The 22135-nt window shown below is 45.8% G+C and overlaps 2 protein-coding genes, 11 non-coding genes and 2 pseudogenes across 13 annotated transcripts; 11 read left to right on the top strand and 4 right to left on the bottom strand.

The window, feature by feature from the left end:
• The first annotated feature begins 2394 nt into the window (after window positions 1–2394).
• Window positions 2395–2576, top strand: LOC145466334 (U2 spliceosomal RNA; annotated as a pseudogene).
• A 227-nt stretch (window positions 2577–2803) lies between these two features.
• LOC145465547 (U1 spliceosomal RNA) lies at window positions 2804–2967 on the top strand. Its single transcript, XR_014041640.1, has one exon. It is a non-coding gene; the product is annotated as a U1 spliceosomal RNA (small nuclear RNA).
• An 886-nt stretch (window positions 2968–3853) lies between these two features.
• Window positions 3854–3972, bottom strand: LOC145464984 (5S ribosomal RNA). The gene has a single exon (XR_014041481.1). It is a non-coding gene; the product is annotated as a 5S ribosomal RNA (ribosomal RNA).
• A 449-nt stretch (window positions 3973–4421) lies between these two features.
• LOC145466132 (U2 spliceosomal RNA) lies at window positions 4422–4613 on the top strand. The gene has a single exon (XR_014041823.1). It is a non-coding gene; the product is annotated as a U2 spliceosomal RNA (small nuclear RNA).
• A 227-nt stretch (window positions 4614–4840) lies between these two features.
• Window positions 4841–5004, top strand: LOC145465555 (U1 spliceosomal RNA). Its single transcript, XR_014041641.1, has one exon. It is a non-coding gene; the product is annotated as a U1 spliceosomal RNA (small nuclear RNA).
• Window positions 5005–5890: 886 nt separating this feature from the next.
• On the bottom strand, window positions 5891–6009 carry LOC145464988 (5S ribosomal RNA). Its single transcript, XR_014041482.1, has one exon. It is a non-coding gene; the product is annotated as a 5S ribosomal RNA (ribosomal RNA).
• A 449-nt stretch (window positions 6010–6458) lies between these two features.
• LOC145466140 (U2 spliceosomal RNA) lies at window positions 6459–6650 on the top strand. Its single transcript, XR_014041825.1, has one exon. It is a non-coding gene; the product is annotated as a U2 spliceosomal RNA (small nuclear RNA).
• Window positions 6651–6877: 227 nt separating this feature from the next.
• LOC145465562 (U1 spliceosomal RNA) lies at window positions 6878–7041 on the top strand. Its single transcript, XR_014041643.1, has one exon. It is a non-coding gene; the product is annotated as a U1 spliceosomal RNA (small nuclear RNA).
• An 886-nt stretch (window positions 7042–7927) lies between these two features.
• On the bottom strand, window positions 7928–8046 carry LOC145464993 (5S ribosomal RNA). The gene has a single exon (XR_014041483.1). It is a non-coding gene; the product is annotated as a 5S ribosomal RNA (ribosomal RNA).
• A 386-nt stretch (window positions 8047–8432) lies between these two features.
• Window positions 8433–10459, top strand: LOC145482725 (uncharacterized). Its single transcript, XM_081461371.1, has one exon. It carries the CDS (start codon window positions 8627–8629, stop codon window positions 10307–10309), a length of 1683 nt encoding a protein of 560 aa, XP_081317497.1. The 5' UTR covers window positions 8433–8626; the 3' UTR covers window positions 10310–10459.
• Window positions 10460–14127: 3668 nt separating this feature from the next.
• LOC145466312 (U2 spliceosomal RNA) lies at window positions 14128–14305 on the top strand (annotated as a pseudogene).
• Window positions 14306–14532: 227 nt separating this feature from the next.
• LOC145465569 (U1 spliceosomal RNA) lies at window positions 14533–14696 on the top strand. Its single transcript, XR_014041644.1, has one exon. It is a non-coding gene; the product is annotated as a U1 spliceosomal RNA (small nuclear RNA).
• Window positions 14697–15582: 886 nt separating this feature from the next.
• Window positions 15583–15701, bottom strand: LOC145464997 (5S ribosomal RNA). Its single transcript, XR_014041491.1, has one exon. It is a non-coding gene; the product is annotated as a 5S ribosomal RNA (ribosomal RNA).
• Window positions 15702–16094: 393 nt separating this feature from the next.
• LOC145486554 (uncharacterized) lies at window positions 16095–21954 on the top strand. The gene has a single exon (XM_081465243.1). It carries the CDS (start codon window positions 16233–16235, stop codon window positions 18009–18011), a length of 1779 nt encoding a protein of 592 aa, XP_081321369.1. The 5' UTR covers window positions 16095–16232; the 3' UTR covers window positions 18012–21954.
• On the top strand, window positions 21914–22105 carry LOC145466271 (U2 spliceosomal RNA). The gene has a single exon (XR_014041856.1). It is a non-coding gene; the product is annotated as a U2 spliceosomal RNA (small nuclear RNA).
• The last annotated feature ends 30 nt before the right edge of the window (window positions 22106–22135 follow it).

The following is a 22135-nucleotide window of genomic DNA, read 5'->3' on the forward strand; positions in this document are numbered from 1 at the left end:
CTTCTCGGTTGAATTTTATCTAAAATTTTGGGATCTTCTTGGTCCCCTTCTTTTGAAGGTTATCAATCAATGCTTTGCTGACGGAGAATTGGCGGAATCCATGAAACTTAGTATAACGCGGTTAATTTTTAAGAAACGCGGTAATATTAAGGATTTGAAGAATTGGCGCCCGATTTCTTTGTTGAATGTCGATTATAAGATCTGTTCAAAGGCGATCACTTTACGTCTGGCCAAAGTTTTGGATTCTATCATCGACCCAGATCAAACCTGTTCAGTCCCTGGGCGCACAATTTCTAATAACTTGGTTTTGTTGCGCGATACCTTTGAGTATATTACTCAAACGGATGAGACTGGAATTTTAGTTAGCCTCGACCAAGAAAAGGCCTTCGATCGGGTCAATAGGATGTTCTTAATGGAATTGCTTGATCGCTTCGGCTTCGGCTCTGATTTCTGTAGATGGATTAGTACTTTTTACTTAGGCGCCAATATGCGTATAATCTTAAATGGCTGGCTCTCTAGGCCTATTATGTTGATGCGCGGGGTGAGACAGGGTGATTCTCTCTCCCCCCTTCTCTACATCTTGTGCGTAGAGGCTCTTGCGTGCCAAATAAGACTTTGTAGTGGCATCAGAGGCTTTCTCCTCCCAGGCGCAAAGGGTAGACAATTTAAAGTCCGGCAATATGCCGATGACACTACCTCCCTTGTTAAGGATTATAACTCGCTTGTTCGCCTCTTCGATATAATCTCGATCTACGAGAAGGGCTCTGGTGCCAAACTGAATAAGTCCAAGACGGAAGCTATGTGGCTTGGTGCGTGGCGCGATCGCCCTGACGCGCCCCTCGGCCTTACCTGGGTGCGAAAAATGAAAATTTTGGGCGTCATCTTCGCCACTGTCCCTGTTGAACAAGACAATTGGCAACCTAAGATCAATAAGCTAGAGAAATCGATTGGTCTGTGGAAGTCACGCTCCTTGTCGCTTGTAGGGAAAAGCTTAATAGTTAACGTCTTGGGCTTAAGCAAATTTTTCTATCTCGCTAAAGTGTTAAAGCCGCCGAGCTGGGTCTTCTCGCGGGTGAACTCCCTCATATGGCCTTTCATATGGGGTTCAAAAATTGAAACAGTGAGTCGTAACACATGTTACCTTCCAGCCCTCTCCGGGGGCTTAAATGTTACTAATTTAGAGTTAAAGTGCATTGCACTTCGCCTCACTTCCGTTATTTCCACCATTGGCCTGCGTGAAGACTCTAGCTTCTTCTTATGTAAATATTTCATCGGGAGGCCCTTGGCCTCTCTTAAGGCGGAGTGGCGCTTCTTGCGCGATAACCTATCTCCTAGCGCATCTAGACTTACCGGTTTTTATGAGAATTGTCTGAAGCATTTAAGGGAATTCGATAGTCTAGTTAAGAGTAACTCTCCCCTTACTACCAAGGTTTTTTATACTCACCTGTTAAAGCGGACTTCCTCACCTCCCTTGCTTCCTTGTACTTGGTCTATGGTTTTGGGCCCTGGTCTGTGTCTTTCTGACTTTTGGCCCAAAGTACGTGACCCAGTATCTGAGAATTTTAAGAACGATCTTTCCTGGGCCATTACCCTTCGTGCGGTCAAGGTGAGGGACTCTTTAAAACGATGGGGGTACATCGATTCCGATCGCTGTGCCTTCTGCAATAGAAAAGAAACTATCGATCACTGCTTTCTTAATTGTTCCAGAGTTAAGCGTGTATGGGCGCATTTTGTACCTGTTCTCTCCCTTTTAACCCAGACTACCTTCCGCGCGTCTGTGGCTACTGTTTTCTTCTTCCGGTGGTCTTCCAACCACAGGAGGAGGAACGCAGTTGCTCTGTTTTTGATCAAATCGATTCTTTATGCGATCTGGACTTTCCGTAATGCCTCCACCTTTCGTAACCGGTATGACGAGTCAAATGCCATTATCAAATACGCGTCCCAGGATATCATCAGTAGAATCAAACTTGATCACTACCGCCTCCCCGTCGCTGCTTTTTCCGTTTTGTGGGAGGTTCCTGGGTTTTGCCGCATCAATGCGAATTCCGCCCAAATTTTCATCTAGAGGTATAATTATAGTTTATCTCTGCGACTTACTTTACAATCAAGGGCTCTATTGTTGTGGTCTTTGTTTGGTAACTTCCCTCAGGGACTACCCCTAGGGAACTTGTTTTGTGTTAGTTAGATGGTTGCTTACTCCGGATTAGCCTTTTAGTTAGTCTGTGCGCTGTTTGCTCCCTCTGCTTCATGATCAAGGACTCTATCGTTGTGGACTTTGCTTGAGATGTATCCTCAAGGACTACCTTAGGGAATTTGTTGTTGTATCTGTGGGTTAGATAGCTACGATTATTCTTCCTGAGCAGCATTGTAACCTTCGTTTTTATCTGTAAATAAAGTGCATTTTTCTACAAAAAAAAAAAAATCTGTTCTTATCAGCTTAATATCTGATACGCTGCTCATTGAGCAGCTCATATATTAAACTGATTTTTGGAACTGGGCTGTGGAAAAGAGGCTTGCCTCGTCCCAGCCACGGGTTGCCTCGGTATAGCACTACCTCCGAGTGCGGCCCACTTCCCCTCGGGGAAGAAACCTTCATTCAATCAAAGAAAGAAATCAAAGAAAGCCTCCTCCTGACACTAATGTCTGGCGTTTTTCTCTGTCGGCAGGCACAGACTGAGGAGGGAAGCTACTCTAGAGCCGCCTAGAAGTGAGGCTGGAGGTTCTAGCACGCCCGCAAAGCACTACCACAAGGATATAGAGGTAAGGAGGTTTGCCTTTGACGGCCCCCGCGTCAAGAATTTTCATACTTACCTGACGCGGGAGGTACTGTGATCAAGGAGGCAGTCCTCTCAAGGCGAGGCCCTTTCATTGCACTTCGATCGGGTTGACCCTTGCGATTACCCCAAATGTGGGTAACTCGAGCGTATAATTTCTGGTAGTGGGGGCCTGCGTTCGCGCTCGCCCCCGAAAAAGTGCAAGTGTTGGCCCTGTGAATGGTGGATGGTTAATGATTGACGCTTTGCTTTGTTCGTCAGTTGGCCGGGCCGGGCTGGACGACTGGGCACAGTGAACAACGAAGGAACGTGTCAAGCAAGGCAAGGATTTCCAGCTGCAACTGAAAAGGCGAGTGCGCTGGAACTCGTGTTGTCATGCATCCATGTTGTACTGAACTGAAGAAGGTGGCTTTTCCGATTTGCGTTTGTTTCGGCAGGCGGTCAATCATTGACTCGATCCCCGCCAAGTTTGTCCTCGAAGTAACGTTCGTCGACTTACAGTATGGAAAGAGCAAAGGACAAGGAAAGTAACAGGAGAAGTGCTGGCCAAACCGTGAGTTGATTTCTACCTTACGATTGTTGTGTTGGTGGTTCGTTGACTAAACTAGACAACGGTCCGAGCCTCCGTCATTCTCCAAGTCAAGTCATGAATAGAATTGTTTTGACGGCTCGAATTCGTGTCGACCGTTAATATGCAACGGCTCGCGTGTGTTGTTTGCTTTGCCGTTGTTGATCGGGCGCATTTCTTTGGGAATTGGCGTAGTTTTCCGCACTTTTAGCTGCTTGAAAACCGTTCGGCAAGGCAGAATATCATTTTGCTTCGAATTATTTGATGTCACACACGCCAATTTGATGTCATAAATAACCGTTTCGCACGCGAACGTTAGCGCGCGAGACTTCGATTCTAATTTATCCCGCGATCATTTTAAGGGTACTTTTCATGTTTTCTAGCTATCTTTTGAGTCTCCTGAAATGTGTAAAAAGTTATTTGTGCTTTCCAGCCACTGGAATAGCCAAAGGTGGTAGTAAAAGAAAGAAAAAATGAACATATGCAAAATAAAACGGCCGAGAAAATGAAAAGTCTACAACACGGGGTATTCCCAGGCGGTCACCCATCCAAGTACTAACCCCGCCCGACAGGGCTTAACTTCGGTGATCGGACGAGAACCGGTGCTTTCCCTGTGGTATGGTCGTAGACAAGAGAAAGGGCTGAAAATTTAGTCTTTTAAACGAGCCACCAAAGCAAAAGCAAAGCAATAATAGCAACCAGCAATCTTTTAGCAGGCATTTCTTGACTTCTCTGCAAGTTGTATGCACGTGGAGAGCGAATGTTGATAACGTAGCCGTTTTTTTTCTGCCTGTGTCTGTAGCGCTATCTTAGTAACGGAGTCATTACAGGTCTTTAACATGTTGCCTCGTTTTGGAGGGCAAAAAGGTGTTTGATCTCACTCACCCCTGGAGGCACGTTATCAACTTTGCTGCTGATTTTTGTGGACTTGTGTTGTAGAACAAGTGCGTCTACGACGGCAACTTGCTCCATGGCGTCGGCCTACAGTCGGCTCCAGGCCCCTCGGCGACAGCATATTGACCACCATATCTCAAAGGGGGAAACCCTGGACCACCCTCCTAGGGGAGGGAAGGTCCGGTATCGCTTCTCGGCCTTTTGGCTAAGATCAAGTGTAGTATCTGTTCTTATCAGCTTAATATCTGATACGCTGCTCATTGAGCAGCTCATATATTAAACTGATTTTTGGAACTGGGCTGTGGAAAAGAGGCTTGCCTCGTCCCAGCCACGGGTTGCCTCGGTATAGCACTACCTCCGAGTGCGGCCCACTTCCCCTCGGGGAAGAAACCTTCATTCAATCAAAGAAAGAAATCAAAGAAAGCCTCCTCCTGACACTAATGTCTGGCGTTTTTCTCTGTCGGCAGGCACAGACTGAGGAGGGAAGCTACTCTAGAGCCGCCTAGAAGTGAGGCTGGAGGTTCTAGCACGCCCGCAAAGCACTACCACAAGGATATAGAGGTAAGGAGGTTTGCCTTTGACGGCCCCCGCGTCAAGAATTTTCATACTTACCTGACGCGGGAGGTACTGTGATCAAGGAGGCAGTCCTCTCAAGGCGAGGCCCTTTCATTGCACTTCGATCGGGTTGACCCTTGCGATTACCCCAAATGTGGGTAACTCGAGCGTATAATTTCTGGTAGTGGGGGCCTGCGTTCGCGCTCGCCCCCGAAAAAGTGCAAGTGTTGGCCCTGTGAATGGTGGATGGTTAATGATTGACGCTTTGCTTTGTTCGTCAGTTGGCCGGGCCGGGCTGGACGACTGGGCACAGTGAACAACGAAGGAACGTGTCAAGCAAGGCAAGGATTTCCAGCTGCAACTGAAAAGGCGAGTGCGCTGGAACTCGTGTTGTCATGCATCCATGTTGTACTGAACTGAAGAAGGTGGCTTTTCCGATTTGCGTTTGTTTCGGCAGGCGGTCAATCATTGACTCGATCCCCGCCAAGTTTGTCCTCGAAGTAACGTTCGTCGACTTACAGTATGGAAAGAGCAAAGGACAAGGAAAGTAACAGGAGAAGTGCTGGCCAAACCGTGAGTTGATTTCTACCTTACGATTGTTGTGTTGGTGGTTCGTTGACTAAACTAGACAACGGTCCGAGCCTCCGTCATTCTCCAAGTCAAGTCATGAATAGAATTGTTTTGACGGCTCGAATTCGTGTCGACCGTTAATATGCAACGGCTCGCGTGTGTTGTTTGCTTTGCCGTTGTTGATCGGGCGCATTTCTTTGGGAATTGGCGTAGTTTTCCGCACTTTTAGCTGCTTGAAAACCGTTCGGCAAGGCAGAATATCATTTTGCTTCGAATTATTTGATGTCACACACGCCAATTTGATGTCATAAATAACCGTTTCGCACGCGAACGTTAGCGCGCGAGACTTCGATTCTAATTTATCCCGCGATCATTTTAAGGGTACTTTTCATGTTTTCTAGCTATCTTTTGAGTCTCCTGAAATGTGTAAAAAGTTATTTGTGCTTTCCAGCCACTGGAATAGCCAAAGGTGGTAGTAAAAGAAAGAAAAAATGAACATATGCAAAATAAAACGGCCGAGAAAATGAAAAGTCTACAACACGGGGTATTCCCAGGCGGTCACCCATCCAAGTACTAACCCCGCCCGACAGGGCTTAACTTCGGTGATCGGACGAGAACCGGTGCTTTCCCTGTGGTATGGTCGTAGACAAGAGAAAGGGCTGAAAATTTAGTCTTTTAAACGAGCCACCAAAGCAAAAGCAAAGCAATAATAGCAACCAGCAATCTTTTAGCAGGCATTTCTTGACTTCTCTGCAAGTTGTATGCACGTGGAGAGCGAATGTTGATAACGTAGCCGTTTTTTTTCTGCCTGTGTCTGTAGCGCTATCTTAGTAACGGAGTCATTACAGGTCTTTAACATGTTGCCTCGTTTTGGAGGGCAAAAAGGTGTTTGATCTCACTCACCCCTGGAGGCACGTTATCAACTTTGCTGCTGATTTTTGTGGACTTGTGTTGTAGAACAAGTGCGTCTACGACGGCAACTTGCTCCATGGCGTCGGCCTACAGTCGGCTCCAGGCCCCTCGGCGACAGCATATTGACCACCATATCTCAAAGGGGGAAACCCTGGACCACCCTCCTAGGGGAGGGAAGGTCCGGTATCGCTTCTCGGCCTTTTGGCTAAGATCAAGTGTAGTATCTGTTCTTATCAGCTTAATATCTGATACGCTGCTCATTGAGCAGCTCATATATTAAACTGATTTTTGGAACTGGGCTGTGGAAAAGAGGCTTGCCTCGTCCCAGCCACGGGTTGCCTCGGTATAGCACTACCTCCGAGTGCGGCCCACTTCCCCTCGGGGAAGAAACCTTCATTCAATCAAAGAAAGAAATCAAAGAAAGCCTCCTCCTGACACTAATGTCTGGCGTTTTTCTCTGTCGGCAGGCACAGACTGAGGAGGGAAGCTACTCTAGAGCCGCCTAGAAGTGAGGCTGGAGGTTCTAGCACGCCCGCAAAGCACTACCACAAGGATATAGAGGTAAGGAGGTTTGCCTTTGACGGCCCCCGCGTCAAGAATTTTCATACTTACCTGACGCGGGAGGTACTGTGATCAAGGAGGCAGTCCTCTCAAGGCGAGGCCCTTTCATTGCACTTCGATCGGGTTGACCCTTGCGATTACCCCAAATGTGGGTAACTCGAGCGTATAATTTCTGGTAGTGGGGGCCTGCGTTCGCGCTCGCCCCCGAAAAAGTGCAAGTGTTGGCCCTGTGAATGGTGGATGGTTAATGATTGACGCTTTGCTTTGTTCGTCAGTTGGCCGGGCCGGGCTGGACGACTGGGCACAGTGAACAACGAAGGAACGTGTCAAGCAAGGCAAGGATTTCCAGCTGCAACTGAAAAGGCGAGTGCGCTGGAACTCGTGTTGTCATGCATCCATGTTGTACTGAACTGAAGAAGGTGGCTTTTCCGATTTGCGTTTGTTTCGGCAGGCGGTCAATCATTGACTCGATCCCCGCCAAGTTTGTCCTCGAAGTAACGTTCGTCGACTTACAGTATGGAAAGAGCAAAGGACAAGGAAAGTAACAGGAGAAGTGCTGGCCAAACCGTGAGTTGATTTCTACCTTACGATTGTTGTGTTGGTGGTTCGTTGACTAAACTAGACAACGGTCCGAGCCTCCGTCATTCTCCAAGTCAAGTCATGAATAGAATTGTTTTGACGGCTCGAATTCGTGTCGACCGTTAATATGCAACGGCTCGCGTGTGTTGTTTGCTTTGCCGTTGTTGATCGGGCGCATTTCTTTGGGAATTGGCGTAGTTTTCCGCACTTTTAGCTGCTTGAAAACCGTTCGGCAAGGCAGAATATCATTTTGCTTCGAATTATTTGATGTCACACACGCCAATTTGATGTCATAAATAACCGTTTCGCACGCGAACGTTAGCGCGCGAGACTTCGATTCTAATTTATCCCGCGATCATTTTAAGGGTACTTTTCATGTTTTCTAGCTATCTTTTGAGTCTCCTGAAATGTGTAAAAAGTTATTTGTGCTTTCCAGCCACTGGAATAGCCAAAGGTGGTAGTAAAAGAAAGAAAAAATGAACATATGCAAAATAAAACGGCCGAGAAAATGAAAAGTCTACAACACGGGGTATTCCCAGGCGGTCACCCATCCAAGTACTAACCCCGCCCGACAGGGCTTAACTTCGGTGATCGGACGAGAACCGGTGCTTTCCCTGTGGTATGGTCGTAGACAAGAGAAAGGGCTGAAAATTTAGTCTTTTAAACGAGCCACCAAAGCAAAAGCAAAGCAATAATAGCAACCAGCAATCTTTTAGCAGGCATTTCTTGACTTCTCTGCAAGTTGTATGCACGTGGAGAGCGAATGTTGATAACGTAGCCGTTTTTTTTCTGCCTGTGTCTGTAGCGCTATCTTAGTAACGGAGTCATTACAGGTCTTTAACATGTTGCCTCGTTTTGGAGGGCAAAAAGGTGTTTGATCTCACTCACCCCTGGAGGCACGTTATCAACTTTGCTGCTGATTTTTGTGGACTTGTGTTGTAGAACAAGTGCGTCTACGACGGCAACTTGCTCCATGGCGTCGGCCTACAGTCGGCTCCAGGCCCCTCGGCGACAGCATATTGACCACCATATCTCAAAGGGGGAAACCCTGGACCACCCTCCTAGGGGAGGGAAGGTCCGGTATCGCTTCTCGGCCTTTTGGCTGCGATCTGTTCTTTGGTGGGAGTTCCGAAGTTTTGGTTTTCCTGCTGATCAGTGGGCGCAAAGCCCGGCCTCTTTTGGCTGCGTAAGTTATCTTGATCCTCCTTTTATTATGTCATTTTCTGATCATGGAAAAAATGTAGATGTGGAAACAATATCTAATCAATCTGGAGACACTTTGTTACTGAGTGACGATGATTCAAATGTGTGGACTTATGCCGATATCTTACAACGAGAAAATTCATCTTCGCTGGTTCGAAACGCGCCTGGCTCTCAAGCTGCGAGTTACCTTGGGCGTGGTCGCCATTTAACTGACTTTGAGCGTGCTAACTTTGGTATCGATAACATTACTCCTGGTAGACCGTGTACGGCTTATTTTTCTGCTGGACATTTTGTGGACTCAAAATCTGTTTTCGATAAGCTGGGAGAAATGGGAATCCCGCGAGAATCGGTTGTTTGTTTACAACGCCGCCCTTCTCGTGATATGTTAATTACCTTTATCGACGAAGAGACCAAAAATAAGTTTGTGAGCTGTGTTTCCATTCGTTTTCGCGACTCCACCTCTGCCATCAACGACGAGGACATGCCCCTAACGTATTTAAACATCTATGATGCTCCTCATGAGTTGTCCGACGATGCTCTCAAACTGCGCTTGGCTAAATTTTGCACTGTTTTTTCGGCGAGGCGTGGAAAGTTCTCGAACTCACACGTCTACAATGGGATCCGTCACTACCGCGTGCGTGTGAAAAATCCTATTCCTAGCTATTTACGCTTCGGTAAGTTCCTCGTGCGTCTCTCACATGATGGACAACAACACACCTGCCGCCGCTGTAATCGTGCGGGACATTTTGCTAATGAATGTCAAAATACCGTTTGTTTTAATTGTGAAGAGCTTGGCCATGTATCGCGTGATTGTGAGGAAGAGATTCGTTGTTGTATTTGCAAAAGTACTGAACATTTTGCCCGCCGTTGTCCATACTCCTGGTACCAGGCCCCGCCGCCTCCCCAGGTCCCTGGCCCCAGCTCAACTGAAAATGCCACTCATAATGCCACTGGAAACGCCGCTGACAATGTCGCCGAAGTCGTCGTTGAAGAAATACCCGCGGGCGATTCTTCTGGGTCTCCTGTGGGTGATAGCGTCCCGCTTGATAACCTCTCGCGAGATCGTGCTTCCCCGCAGGACACTGATAACCCTGACCCTTCTCCGGCTGATGTTTCTTCTTGCCAACCCTCGGTTTTATCCTCGGATGAGCACCTCTTAGATAGTCAGGGTTTCATCTGGGAGCAAATCGCTAATCGGATGCGGGAACAAGGTTTGGCCCCCAACCCCCCTGGTCCGCAGATTTCTCCTTCTCCTGCTGAGAGCCCCGATGTCGATGCGATGAACCCTGATTTGACTCAGCCTGCTGTAGATGTCCAGCCTCCTGACAACTCTCCTCTTGATGTCTCAATGAATAGCGTCCCCCTTGTCCCCCCTGTCCCCCCTGATGGTCCTGCGCAAGCCTCACCTTCTCCTGATGCCTCTCTGGTACCTGCGAAGTCATCCAAGAGTGTTCAGTCTTCACGGCGTAAACCTGCCCCCTTGCCGGCGGCCTTGGAAGCGCTGGGTCGCAAACCAACCAGACCATCTTTACCCAGTTCCGGGAGAAAATCTACTTCAGTGGACCCCCCTCCTCCTCCTCCCCCGCATGATCGCTCTGAACCCGAAGATATGGACACTCTTGCTTACACCTCCTTGAAGCGGAAGCAGGAGCTGAGGGCAAAGAAGGCTGGCCCAAAGAAGGGTAAACATTAATCTTGGAAATGGAACATTGTTAATAGTTATTTAAGTCTTAATTTTCAACGTAACGTCTATTAATATACGCGGCTTTAATGCTCGTAAGGAGAGTTTAATTTTTCGTCTCCTCTTCGATCTTTGTTTTCTTCAGGAAACTTTGCTTTCTGAGGAAAAATCTATTAATGGCGTTGTTTCCCGTTGGCCGGGCCAGAGTTTTTGGTCTCCGGCTGTCGGGAAACAAGGCGGTGTTGGAATTTTGATTCATAATAGTTTTGACGGCAAAATTTTATCTTGGTTAAAAGACTCATCAGGGCGTGTTTTAAGTGTACTTATTGAAACTTCGCAGTTACGCATTAATTTAATTAATATTTATGCTCCGACTAATTTAACCGAGCGTAAGGCCTTTTTTGCGAATTTGCACGAATTTTTTATCCCTGCGGACGGTTTGATCTTGGGTGGTGATTTCAATTGTTATGAAAGTGATCTGGATAAATTCGGCGGCAATATCTCTATCGCGAGCTACCTTTCTGATTTTCGGTCTTCCTTTAAACTTGTTGATATTTGGCGTAAACATCATCGCAAACAACGTGAAATGTCATGGTTTAATGCCGATTTCACAATAGGCGGCCGCTTAGACAAATTTCTTTTGTCCTCCAGATTGGTTGATTTCGCCGAAAAATGCGATATTACACCTTGTTGTCTCTCGGATCATGACTATGTTAACCTCTCTTTTGATTGCGCCGATTCTGCCCCTCGTGGGCCAGGTCTTTGGAAATTCAATAATTCTCTGCTTTCTGATGAAATCTTTTGTCAGTATTTGTCTGAGCGTATTTCCGATTTATCCTCGTGTCTGTCAGCTTTCGGTTCTGTTAAATCCTGGTGGGACTTTTTTAAGGTCTCTCTCAAAGCTGACATCCGTTTGTTTGCAAAATCCAAGCGTAGAGAGCTCAGTCGCGACCGGGTTGTTTTGACTAATCGTTTAATTGGCCTGAAACGTAGGCTCGCTCAAGGTGACATTTCTGTTTCCTCAGAAATTCTAGCTATTGAGTCACATCTTGCTGCCCTGGTTAATCGCTCTCTTGAGGGCGCCAAGACCAGAAGCCGGGCGCAATGGCTTGAGGAAGGCGAAAAGCCGACGCGCTTTTTCTTTAAATTAGAAAGAGAGCGTTTGGAAAAAAATGATGTTAAGTCAATCTTAGACCCGAGCGGGACTGAAGTATTTACGCGTGAGGCAATTGAACAAGCGCATTTTGATTTTTACACTAATCTCTTTTCCGCTGAGCCAATTGATCCCGAATGCAAAGAGACTTTGCTGAATGGGATTAATAGCTTCCTTTCCGATTCTGATCGCCATGTGTGTGAGGGTGCAGTCACCCTCGCTGAGCTTACTGCCTCCCTTAAGACCATGAATTTTAACAAAGCACCTGGCTCCGACGGCTTCTCGGTTGAATTTTATCTAAAATTTTGGGATCTTCTTGGTCCCCTTCTTTTGAAGGTTATCAATCAATGCTTTGCTGACGGAGAATTGGCGGAATCCATGAAACTTAGTATAACGCGGTTAATTTTTAAGAAACGCGGTAATATTAAGGATTTGAAGAACTGGCGCCCGATTTCTTTGTTGAATGTCGATTATAAGATCTGTTCAAAGGCGATCACTTTACGTCTGGCCAAAGTTTTGGATTCTATCATCGACCCAGATCAAACCTGTTCAGTCCCTGGGCGCACAATTTCTAATAACTTGGTTTTGTTGCGCGATACCTTTGAGTATATTACTCAAACGGATGAGACTGGAATTTTAGTTAGCCTCGACCAAGAAAAGGCCTTCGATCGGGTCAATAGGATGTTCTTAATGGAATTGCTTGATCGCTTCGGCTTCGGCTCTGATTTCTGTAGATGGATTAGTACTTTTTACTTAGGCGCCAATATGCGTATAATCTTAAATGGCTGGCTCTCTAGGCCTATTATGTTGATGCGCGGGGTGAGACAGGGTGATTCTCTCTCCCCCCTTCTCTACATCTTGTGCGTAGAGGCTCTTGCGTGCCAAATAAGACTTTGTAGTGGCATCAGAGGCTTTCTCCTCCCAGGCGCAAAGGGTAGACAATTTAAAGTCCGGCAATATGCCGATGACACTACCTCCCTTGTTAAGGATTATAACTCGCTTGTTCGCCTCTTCGATATAATCTCGATCTACGAGAAGGGCTCTGGTGCCAAACTGAATAAGTCCAAGACGGAAGCTATGTGGCTTGGTGCGTGGCGCGATCGCCCTGACGCGCCCCTCGGCCTTACCTGGGTGCGAAAAATGAAAATTTTGGGCGTCATCTTCGCCACTGTCCCTGTTGAACAAGACAATTGGCAACCTAAGATCAATAAGCTAGAGAAATCGATTGGTCTGTGGAAGTCACGCTCCTTGTCGCTTGTAGGGAAAAGCTTAATAGTTAACGTCTTGGGCTTAAGCAAATTTTTCTATCTCGCTAAAGTGTTAAAGCCGCCGAGCTGGGTCTTCTCGCGGGTGAACTCCCTCATATGGCCTTTCATATGGGGTTCAAAAATTGAAACAGTGAGTCGTAACACATGTTACCTTCCAGCCCTCTCCGGGGGCTTAAATGTTACTAATTTAGAGTTAAAGTGCATTGCACTTCGCCTCACTTCCGTTATTTCCACCATTGGCCTGCGTGAAGACTCTAGCTTCTTCTTATGTAAATATTTCATCGGGAGGCCCTTGGCCTCTCTTAAGGCGGAGTGGCGCTTCTTGCGCGATAACCTATCTCCTAGCGCATCTAGACTTACCGGTTTTTATGAGAATTGTCTGAAGCATTTAAGGGAATTCGATAGTCTAGTTAAGAGTAACTCTCCCCTTACTACCAAGGTTTTTTATACTCACCTGTTAAAGCGGACTTCCTCACCTCCCTTGCTTCCTTGTACTTGGTCTATGGTTTTGGGCCCTGGTCTGTGTCTTTCTGACTTTTGGCCCAAAGTACGTGACCCAGTATCTGAGAATTTTAAGAACGATCTTTCCTGGGCCATTACCCTTCGTGCGGTCAAGGTGAGGGACTCTTTAAAACGATGGGGGTACATCGATTCCGATCGCTGTGCCTTCTGCAATAGAAAAGAAACTATCGATCACTGCTTTCTTAATTGTTCCAGAGTTAAGCGTGTATGGGCGCATTTTGTACCTGTTCTCTCCCTTTTAACCCAGACTACCTTCCGCGCGTCTGTGGCTACTGTTTTCTTCTTCCGGTGGTCTTCCAACCACAGGAGGAGGAACGCAGTTGCTCTGTTTTTGATCAAATCGATTCTTTATGCGATCTGGACTTTCCGTAATGCCTCCACCTTTCGTAACCGGTATGACGAGTCAAATGCCATTATCAAATACGCGTCCCAGGATATCATCAGTAGAATCAAACTTGATCACTACCGCCTCCCCGTCGCTGCTTTTTCCGTTTTGTGGGAGGTTCCTGGGTTTTGCCGCATCAATGCGAATTCCGCCCAAATTTTCATCTAGAGGTATAATTATAGTTTATCTCTGCGACTTACTTTACAATCAAGGGCTCTATTGTTGTGGTCTTTGTTTGGTAACTTCCCTCAGGGACTACCCCTAGGGAACTTGTTTTGTGTTAGTTAGATGGTTGCTTACTCCGGATTAGCCTTTTAGTTAGTCTGTGCGCTGTTTGCTCCCTCTGCTTCATGATCAAGGACTCTATCGTTGTGGACTTTGCTTGAGATGTATCCTCAAGGACTACCTTAGGGAATTTGTTTTTGTATCTGTGGGTTAGATAGCTACGATTATTCTTCCTGAGCAGCATTGTAACCTTCGTTTTTATCTGTAAATAAAGTGCATTTTTCTACAAAAAAAAAAAAAATCTGTTCTTATCAGCTTAATATCTGATACGCTGCTCATTGAGCAGCTCATATATTAAACTGATTTTTGGAACTGGGCTGTGGAAAAGAGGCTTGCCTCGTCCCAGCCACGGGTTGCCTCGGTATAGCACTACCTCCGAGTGCGGCCCACTTCCCCTCGGGGAAGAAACCTTCATTCAATCAAAGAAAGAAATCAAAGAAAGCCTCCTCCTGACACTAATGTCTGGCGTTTTTCTCTGTCGGCAGGCACAGACTGAGGAGGGAAGCTACTCTAGAGCCGCCTAGAAGTGAGGCTGGAGGTTCTAGCACGCCCGCAAAGCACTACCACAAGGATATAGAGGTAAGGAGGTTTGCCTTTGACGGCCCCCGCGTCAAGAATTTTCATACTTACCTGACGCGGGAGGTACTGTGATCAAGGAGGCAGTCCTCTCAAGGCGAGGCCCTTTCATTGCACTTCGATCGGGTTGACCCTTGCGATTACCCCAAATGTGGGTAACTCGAGCGTATAATTTCTGGTAGTGGGGGCCTGCGTTCGCGCTCGCCCCCGAAAAAGTGCAAGTGTTGGCCCTGTGAATGGTGGATGGTTAATGATTGACGCTTTGCTTTGTTCGTCAGTTGGCCGGGCCGGGCTGGACGACTGGGCACAGTGAACAACGAAGGAACGTGTCAAGCAAGGCAAGGATTTCCAGCTGCAACTGAAAAGGCGAGTGCGCTGGAACTCGTGTTGTCATGCATCCATGTTGTACTGAACTGAAGAAGGTGGCTTTTCCGATTTGCGTTTGTTTCGGCAGGCGGTCAATCATTGACTCGATCCCCGCCAAGTTTGTCCTCGAAGTAACGTTCGTCGACTTACAGTATGGAAAGAGCAAAGGACAAGGAAAGTAACAGGAGAAGTGCTGGCCAAACCGTGAGTTGATTTCTACCTTACGATTGTTGTGTTGGTGGTTCGTTGACTAAACTAGACAACGGTCCGAGCCTCCGTCATTCTCCAAGTCAAGTCATGAATAGAATTGTTTTGACGGCTCGAATTCGTGTCGACCGTTAATATGCAACGGCTCGCGTGTGTTGTTTGCTTTGCCGTTGTTGATCGGGCGCATTTCTTTGGGAATTGGCGTAGTTTTCCGCACTTTTAGCTGCTTGAAAACCGTTCGGCAAGGCAGAATATCATTTTGCTTCGAATTATTTGATGTCACACACGCCAATTTGATGTCATAAATAACCGTTTCGCACGCGAACGTTAGCGCGCGAGACTTCGATTCTAATTTATCCCGCGATCATTTTAAGGGTACTTTTCATGTTTTCTAGCTATCTTTTGAGTCTCCTGAAATGTGTAAAAAGTTATTTGTGCTTTCCAGCCACTGGAATAGCCAAAGGTGGTAGTAAAAGAAAGAAAAAATGAACATATGCAAAATAAAACGGCCGAGAAAATGAAAAGTCTACAACACGGGGTATTCCCAGGCGGTCACCCATCCAAGTACTAACCCCGCCCGACAGGGCTTAACTTCGGTGATCGGACGAGAACCGGTGCTTTCCCTGTGGTATGGTCGTAGACAAGAGAAAGGGCTGAAAATTTAGTCTTTTAAACGAGCCACCAAAGCAAAAGCAAAGCAATAATAGCAACCAGCAATCTTTTAGCAGGCATTTCTTGACTTCTCTGCAAGTTGTATGCACGTGGAGAGCGAATGTTGATAACGTAGCCGTTTTTTTCTGCCTGTGTCTGTAGCGCTATCTTAGTAACGGAGTCATTACAGGTCTTTAACATGTTGCCTCGTTTTGGAGGGCAAAAAGGTGTTTGATCTCACTCACCCCTGGAGGCACGTTATCAACTTTGCTGCTGATTTTTGTGGACTTGTGTTGTAGAACAAGTGCGTCTACGACGGCAACTTGCTCCATGGCGTCGGCCTACAGTCGGCTCCAGGCCCCTCGGCGACAGCATATTGACCACCATATCTCAAAGGGGGAAACCCTGGACCACCCTCCTAGGGGAGGGAAGGTCCGGTATCGCTTCTCGGCCTTTTGGCTGCGATCCTGCTTTTGGGATTGTTTGTGGCATTTTTTAGTTTGCCGGCCAATACTTATAAAAATGGAAAATCGCGAGGATTGTGGTATGGTAATATCGAATGACATGAATATGGAAGTATCTGATGCGTGTATTGTTAATGGTGATGTCCCTAGTGAGTCCACTAATGAGGTACGTTCTGTTGATGCTGTCCCTGGAGGAAATGGTGTGAATAATGTTGGCGTCCCTTCTGCTGTTGTTTCACCTGCCAATACGAATGTCGAAGTGAATAACGTTTCTTCTACCGATTCTCCGCCTCAACCTAATAATTTAGATGCTGGGGCTTGTTCTAATGCTGTCGACGGTGATACGTATGCTTCTAGAGCGGCGAGAACGGCTGGTCCGGGTGACAACGCCCCGCAAGCATGGCGTCGCTTTCTGCCTAATGATATGCCGAAACGCCCTCGATCTGCTTTGTTTACGCCTTCTCGCTCTACATCTGCCCGTTCTGTTTTTGACGCGTTTAAAACTGCAAATATTGATGCCGCCGAAATCCAGTGTTTGCAACGTAAAATGAACGGTGAAGTTGTTGTGACCTTTAATTCTTCGGCAGCTAAAGAAAAATTTGTAGGCCTGAACTCTATTTGGATTAACAACGACAATTACGCCATCCAGGACATCGACCGACCGCTTACATTTCTTACCGTTTACGACGCTCCCTTCGAATTAAGTGATTGGGCCATTATAAAGCGCTTGGCACCTTACTGTGAAGTTGTCCATTATCGCCGTGGAAGATTTGATTATGCGCCTGCTATCTACAACGGTCTGCGCCACTATCGTGTAAGGATCACTAGGCCCATCCCAAATTTCCTCCGTTTTGGCAGATACCAAGTCTTTCTGAAATACGCCGGTCAGCCCCTTACCTGCCGCAAATGTAATCAACCTGGTCATTTCAGCAACGCTTGTGAGCACAAAGTGTGTTTTAATTGTGAAAACATCGGTCACGAAGCCAATTCTTGTCCTGCCCCGCCCCTGTGCCATTTTTGCAAGGGGGATGGCCATGTCAGCAGCCGATGTAGGTACTCCTGGGTTTCTCCCGTTGTCTTTGGCGAACATACCGATGAGTGCGCCCCAGTGAATGTCGAGGATTCTGATAATGACGATGATGCCTCAGATGTCACTGATGCCTCTTTCAAGACCCACTCTGATGACTCCTTTGCATGGGCCGATGAATCAGACCTGTCTGACGCCTATGTTGATGTCGTTGAAGAACTCCCTTTGGCTGCCGCTCTGCCCTCCAACGCTCAACAACCATCTCCTGCAGACGCCGCTGTTACTGCTACTCCTTCTGCTAGTACATCGTCTTCTGTTCCTCCATCCGCTGCTGAAACCCCTGTTCTATTCACACCATCTGAATCGCCGCCAAACGCTCAACCTGCTAACGCTTCATCTGTCGTCAATCCTCCACCTGCTGATAGTCAGTCCCAACACGTTCTGGATTCACAAGGTCTTGTCAAGCCCGATGTCATTGTTCTTGACGCTCCGTCCGAGCCCTCGCCTGCTAATCCTCCGCCTGCCAATCCTCCGCCTGCCAACCCTCCGTCTGTCAATCCTTCCACCAGTTCTGCCCGTCCACGAATTTCCCGTCGTACTCCTGCTCCGGTCCCTGAGGCTCTAGCAGCTGCTGCTCGCCGTAAACCTACTTCGCCTTCTCTAGTCTCTGGTAAACCACGTTCTGCTTCCCCTTCTTCGCCGATGGAAACTGTCTCTGTCTCTGATCTCAAACGCAAAGCTCATACGCAAACAGATGCTGTCCCTAAAGAAAAAAGGAGGCAAAAGAAAGGCAGGAAACATAAAGATTAACTTATATATGTTTTTGTCCTTTTTCTAAGATACCTTCAAAGTCCTAACCATTAATGCGAGGGGTTTGGGGAATCCCCTTAATAATAATCTCCTTTTTGATCTCGTCGAGAAGTCCGACTGCGACATTTGTTTTGTTCAAGAAACACTAGTTAGCTCTGAAGTAAACATTAGGGCTCTTTCCCGTAGATGGCTAGGGCGTAGCTTCTGGTCCCCCGCAATTGGCAAACAAGGCGGTGTTGCTCTATTAATTTCCGCTAAGTTTTCTGATGAGATTGTATCTTGGAAAAAGGACTCTAATGGGCGTCTAATTAGTATTTTGGTCAGGGTTGACGGTGTTGATATTAATTTTGTTAACATTTACGCTCCCACCAATCTTACTGATCGAAAATCTTTTTTTGAATCTCTTCATGAATTTTTTATTCCAGCTTCTGCTCTTGTGATCGGGGGCGACTTTAATTGTTATGATAACGTGCTTGATAAATTCGGCGGTAATGTTTCTGTCGGCAACGAATGTAGCTCTTTGAAATCTGATTTTATTTTGGTTGATGCGTGGCGTAAATTACATCCCCGCGCGCGCGAATTCACTTGGTTCAATCATGACTATTCAATTGCCAGCCGTTTGGACAAGTTCTTTGTTTCCAAAGACTTGTTTACATCCGACTGTCAATGTGAAATCTCACCTTGCCCGCTTTCCGATCACGATTTCGTTTCTTTTGTTTTCCAAATCCCTGATGCCATTAAACGTGGCCCAGGGGTATGGAAATTTAATAATTCGCTTCTTGATGATAAAAGTTTTTGCGATAATATTCGTAGTTTAATTCAAAGTCACGTTTCTTATTTCGCTTCTTTTGCCTCTCCTCAAGATTGGTGGGAGTTCTTGAAAGTTTCCATCAAGGAGGAATCGATTTCTTTTTCCCGCCAAAAACGGCGTCGATTATGTCGTGATCGTGTTTTTCTAACGAATAAATTAATCGGTCTTCGTCAACGCTTGGTTGACGGTGACAATTCTGTTCTTGACTCAATTCATGACGTTGAATGCCGTCTAAAGGCCATTTACATTAAGGAAACTGAAGGAATTTTAATTCGTAGTCGCGCTGAATGGCTTGAAGACGGTGAGCGTCCTACTCGTTATTTTTTCCAACTACAATCGTCTAACGCTCAAAAGAGCCACATGTCATCCATCTATGACTCGTCCGGTGCCGAAGTTTCTTCTCAAGAAGAGATTGAGCAAGCACATGTTGATTTCTATTCCTCCTTGTTTTCTGAAGAACCCATCGATTTGAATTTCCAAAACGATCTTTTGTCTTCTCTTTCTCGCCAGCTTTCGCCTGATCAATCGTCATTGTGCGAAGGTGCAATGACAATTGATGAAATTTCTTTTGCTGTTAAAAACATGAATACAAACAAATCTCCCGGGCCCGACGGTCTAACCGTTGAATTCTATCGAAAGTTCTGGGATGTTCTATCGCCTCATTTAATTCTTGTTTATAATGCGTGTTTCGAAGCTGGCGAGATGTGTGACTCCATGAAAACGAGTAATACTCGCGTGATTTTTAAAAAAGGTGATCGGAAATCTCTTAAAAATTGGAGGCCGATTTCCCTCCTCAATGTTGACTATAAAATTTGCTCTAAAGCTATTTCTGTTCGCCTTTCTAAAGTTCTGCAATTCATTGTCGATCCTGACCAAACATGTTCTGTTCCCGGACGAAAAATTTCTTCAAATCTTCATGCTCTCAGGGACATTTTAGATTATATCGATCGTACTGATGAAACTGGCATTTTAGTAAGTCTTGACCAGGAGAAGGCCTTCGATCGTGTTAACCGTACCTTTTTACAAAATCTTTTAATTCGTTTTGGCTTTGGTCCTTGTTTTTGCAATTGGATCAATACTTTTTATAATGGTGCTAATATGCGTGTGATTGTTAATGAATGGCTTACGAAGCCGATTCCTTTATCTCGCGGGGTCCGCCAGGGGGATTCCCTTTCTCCGATGTTGTATATTCTTTGCGTTGAAACTCTTACGTGCAAGATTCGTTCGTGCGCTGAAATCGAAGGCTTTCTCCTGCCTGGTGCTAAAGGTTCCCAATATAAAGTAGGGGTTTACGCTGATGACACGACTAGTCTAGTTAAATCTGTTCGTTCTCTTGAGGTTCTTTTCAAAGTAATTCAAATTTATGAGCGGGGATCTGGGGCTAAACTCAACGTTTCCAAAACGGAGGCCATGTGGTTGGGTGCGTGGCGCTCACGCACTGATCAACCATTTGGCCTCACGTGGGTGTCTAAAATGAAAATCTTGGGAGTGGTCTTCGGACAAAGTTCTGAATCCGACAATTGGCAGCCTAAACTGAAAAAGTTGGAAAATCATCTTAATTTATGGAAATCTCGTTCTTTATCTTTAGTTGGTAAATCGTTAATTGTTAATACGTTAGGTATTAGTAAATTGTTATATCTTGCTACTATTCTTTCTGTTCCTAAATGGGTTGTTACTGAAGTTAATAATTTAATCTGGCCTTTCCTTTGGGGGTGTCGTATCGAAACTGTAAGTCGACAGTCGTGTCATCAGTCTTTTTTAAGGGGGGGGTTAGGTATAATTAATTTTAAGGTTAAAGCAGATGCGTTAAAACTAGCTTCTATTATTTCTAATTGTACCAATGCCGATTCAAAGTCTTTTTATCTTATTAAGTATTTCTTCGGCGCTAAGTTATCCTCTTTCCGATCGGAGTGGAGTTTTCTTCGGGATAACTCCTCCCCGAGCGCACAATTTTTGACGCCCTTTTACTCGAATTGTCTTTCTATTTTAGACAGTCTTCGCAAGATTTTGTCTTGCCAAGACTGGCTTGATTTTGTTTTTACCTCGAAGAAATGTTATTCTACCCTTCTTATGGAAAAATCGTCCTCGCCTGTAATTCATCGTTATTGGGTTTCTTTCTTGTCTATCGGTTTTGACTTGGATCGGCATTGGTCTCTTGTCCGTGATGGTTTTTCTGAGAATTTTAAAAATGATCTATTGTGGCTGATTATTCTGCGAGCGGTCAAGGTTCGTGACTCCATGAAAAACTGGGGTTATATCAACTCTGACCGCTGCGCATCCTGCCCTCGAAAAGAAACAATCGATCATTGTTTCCTTAATTGTGCTCGCGTGAAGTCTGTTTGGACACACTTCACGCCTATTTTGTCTTCTCTTCTTGGTGTGACTTTTCTACCTAATTGTCTATTTGTTTTCTTCTTTCAATGGCCACGCGTGGATCCTAGAAATACACGCTTGGCCAGATTTGTCATCAAAACCGTTCTTTACGGAATTTGGAAATTTCGAAACAAATCCACATTTCATAATGGAAACGAAGATTCCCGAGCTATTATTCGCTACATCAAAACTGATATTCGTAAGCGAATTTCTTTAGATCATTTTCGCCTTTCCAGTTCGAACTTTGCGTCCGCTTGGGAGTCTTCGCTGTGTGTTATTTCTGATTCCTCGTTCCGTATTTTCTTGTAATGTCCACATATTCAAAATCCGTGCGCGGACTGCTTCGGTCGTTCCCTGCTCACAGGCTCCTTTGTTGGGGATTTTGGTTGGTCTCCTCAGAGACCCCCTTAGGGGATTGTGTTGCGGGCTCGATACAGGGGCTAACTCCGGATTTTGGATATTGTATATAGTTAAATATCACGTTACCCTAGACAAATTACGACCGTTCCGATTTCCCAGTTTAAATATGATCACTTAAGCTTAATATATATGTAACAACATAATGAATAGCGAACATTTAACGAACACTTCCGAACATTCAATGAACATTTCCGAATTTTTCCGATTATTTCTTGTAATTTCTTAGTAATTATTTTGATACATAGCTATATGTAAGGGGCCAAGCCCACGTGCCTTGCACTTTTTATCTTGTACATAAGTAGTTTATTGTGAATAAACTCATTTCAAAACTTAAAATCTGTTCTTATCAGCTTAATATCTGATACGCTGCTCATTGAGCAGCTCATATATTAAACTGATTTTTGGAACTGGGCTGTGGAAAAGAGGCTTGCCTCGTCCCAGCCACGGGTTGCCTCGGTATAGCACTACCTCCGAGTGCGGCCCACTTCCCCTCGGGGAAGAAACCTTCATTCAATCAAAG

The sequence above is a fragment of the Orbicella franksi genome, chromosome 1 (genome assembly GCF_964199315.1).
Source record: "Orbicella franksi chromosome 1, jaOrbFran1.1, whole genome shotgun sequence".
Classification (NCBI taxonomy): domain Eukaryota; kingdom Metazoa; phylum Cnidaria; class Anthozoa; order Scleractinia; family Merulinidae; genus Orbicella; species Orbicella franksi.

Coding starts and splice junctions, on each gene's coding strand:
- LOC145482725 (XM_081461371.1), top strand. CDS start 8,627: ATGTCATTTTCTGATCATGGAAAAAATGTAGATGTGGAAACAATATCT.
- LOC145486554 (XM_081465243.1), top strand. CDS start 16,233: ATGGAAAATCGCGAGGATTGTGGTATGGTAATATCGAATGACATGAAT.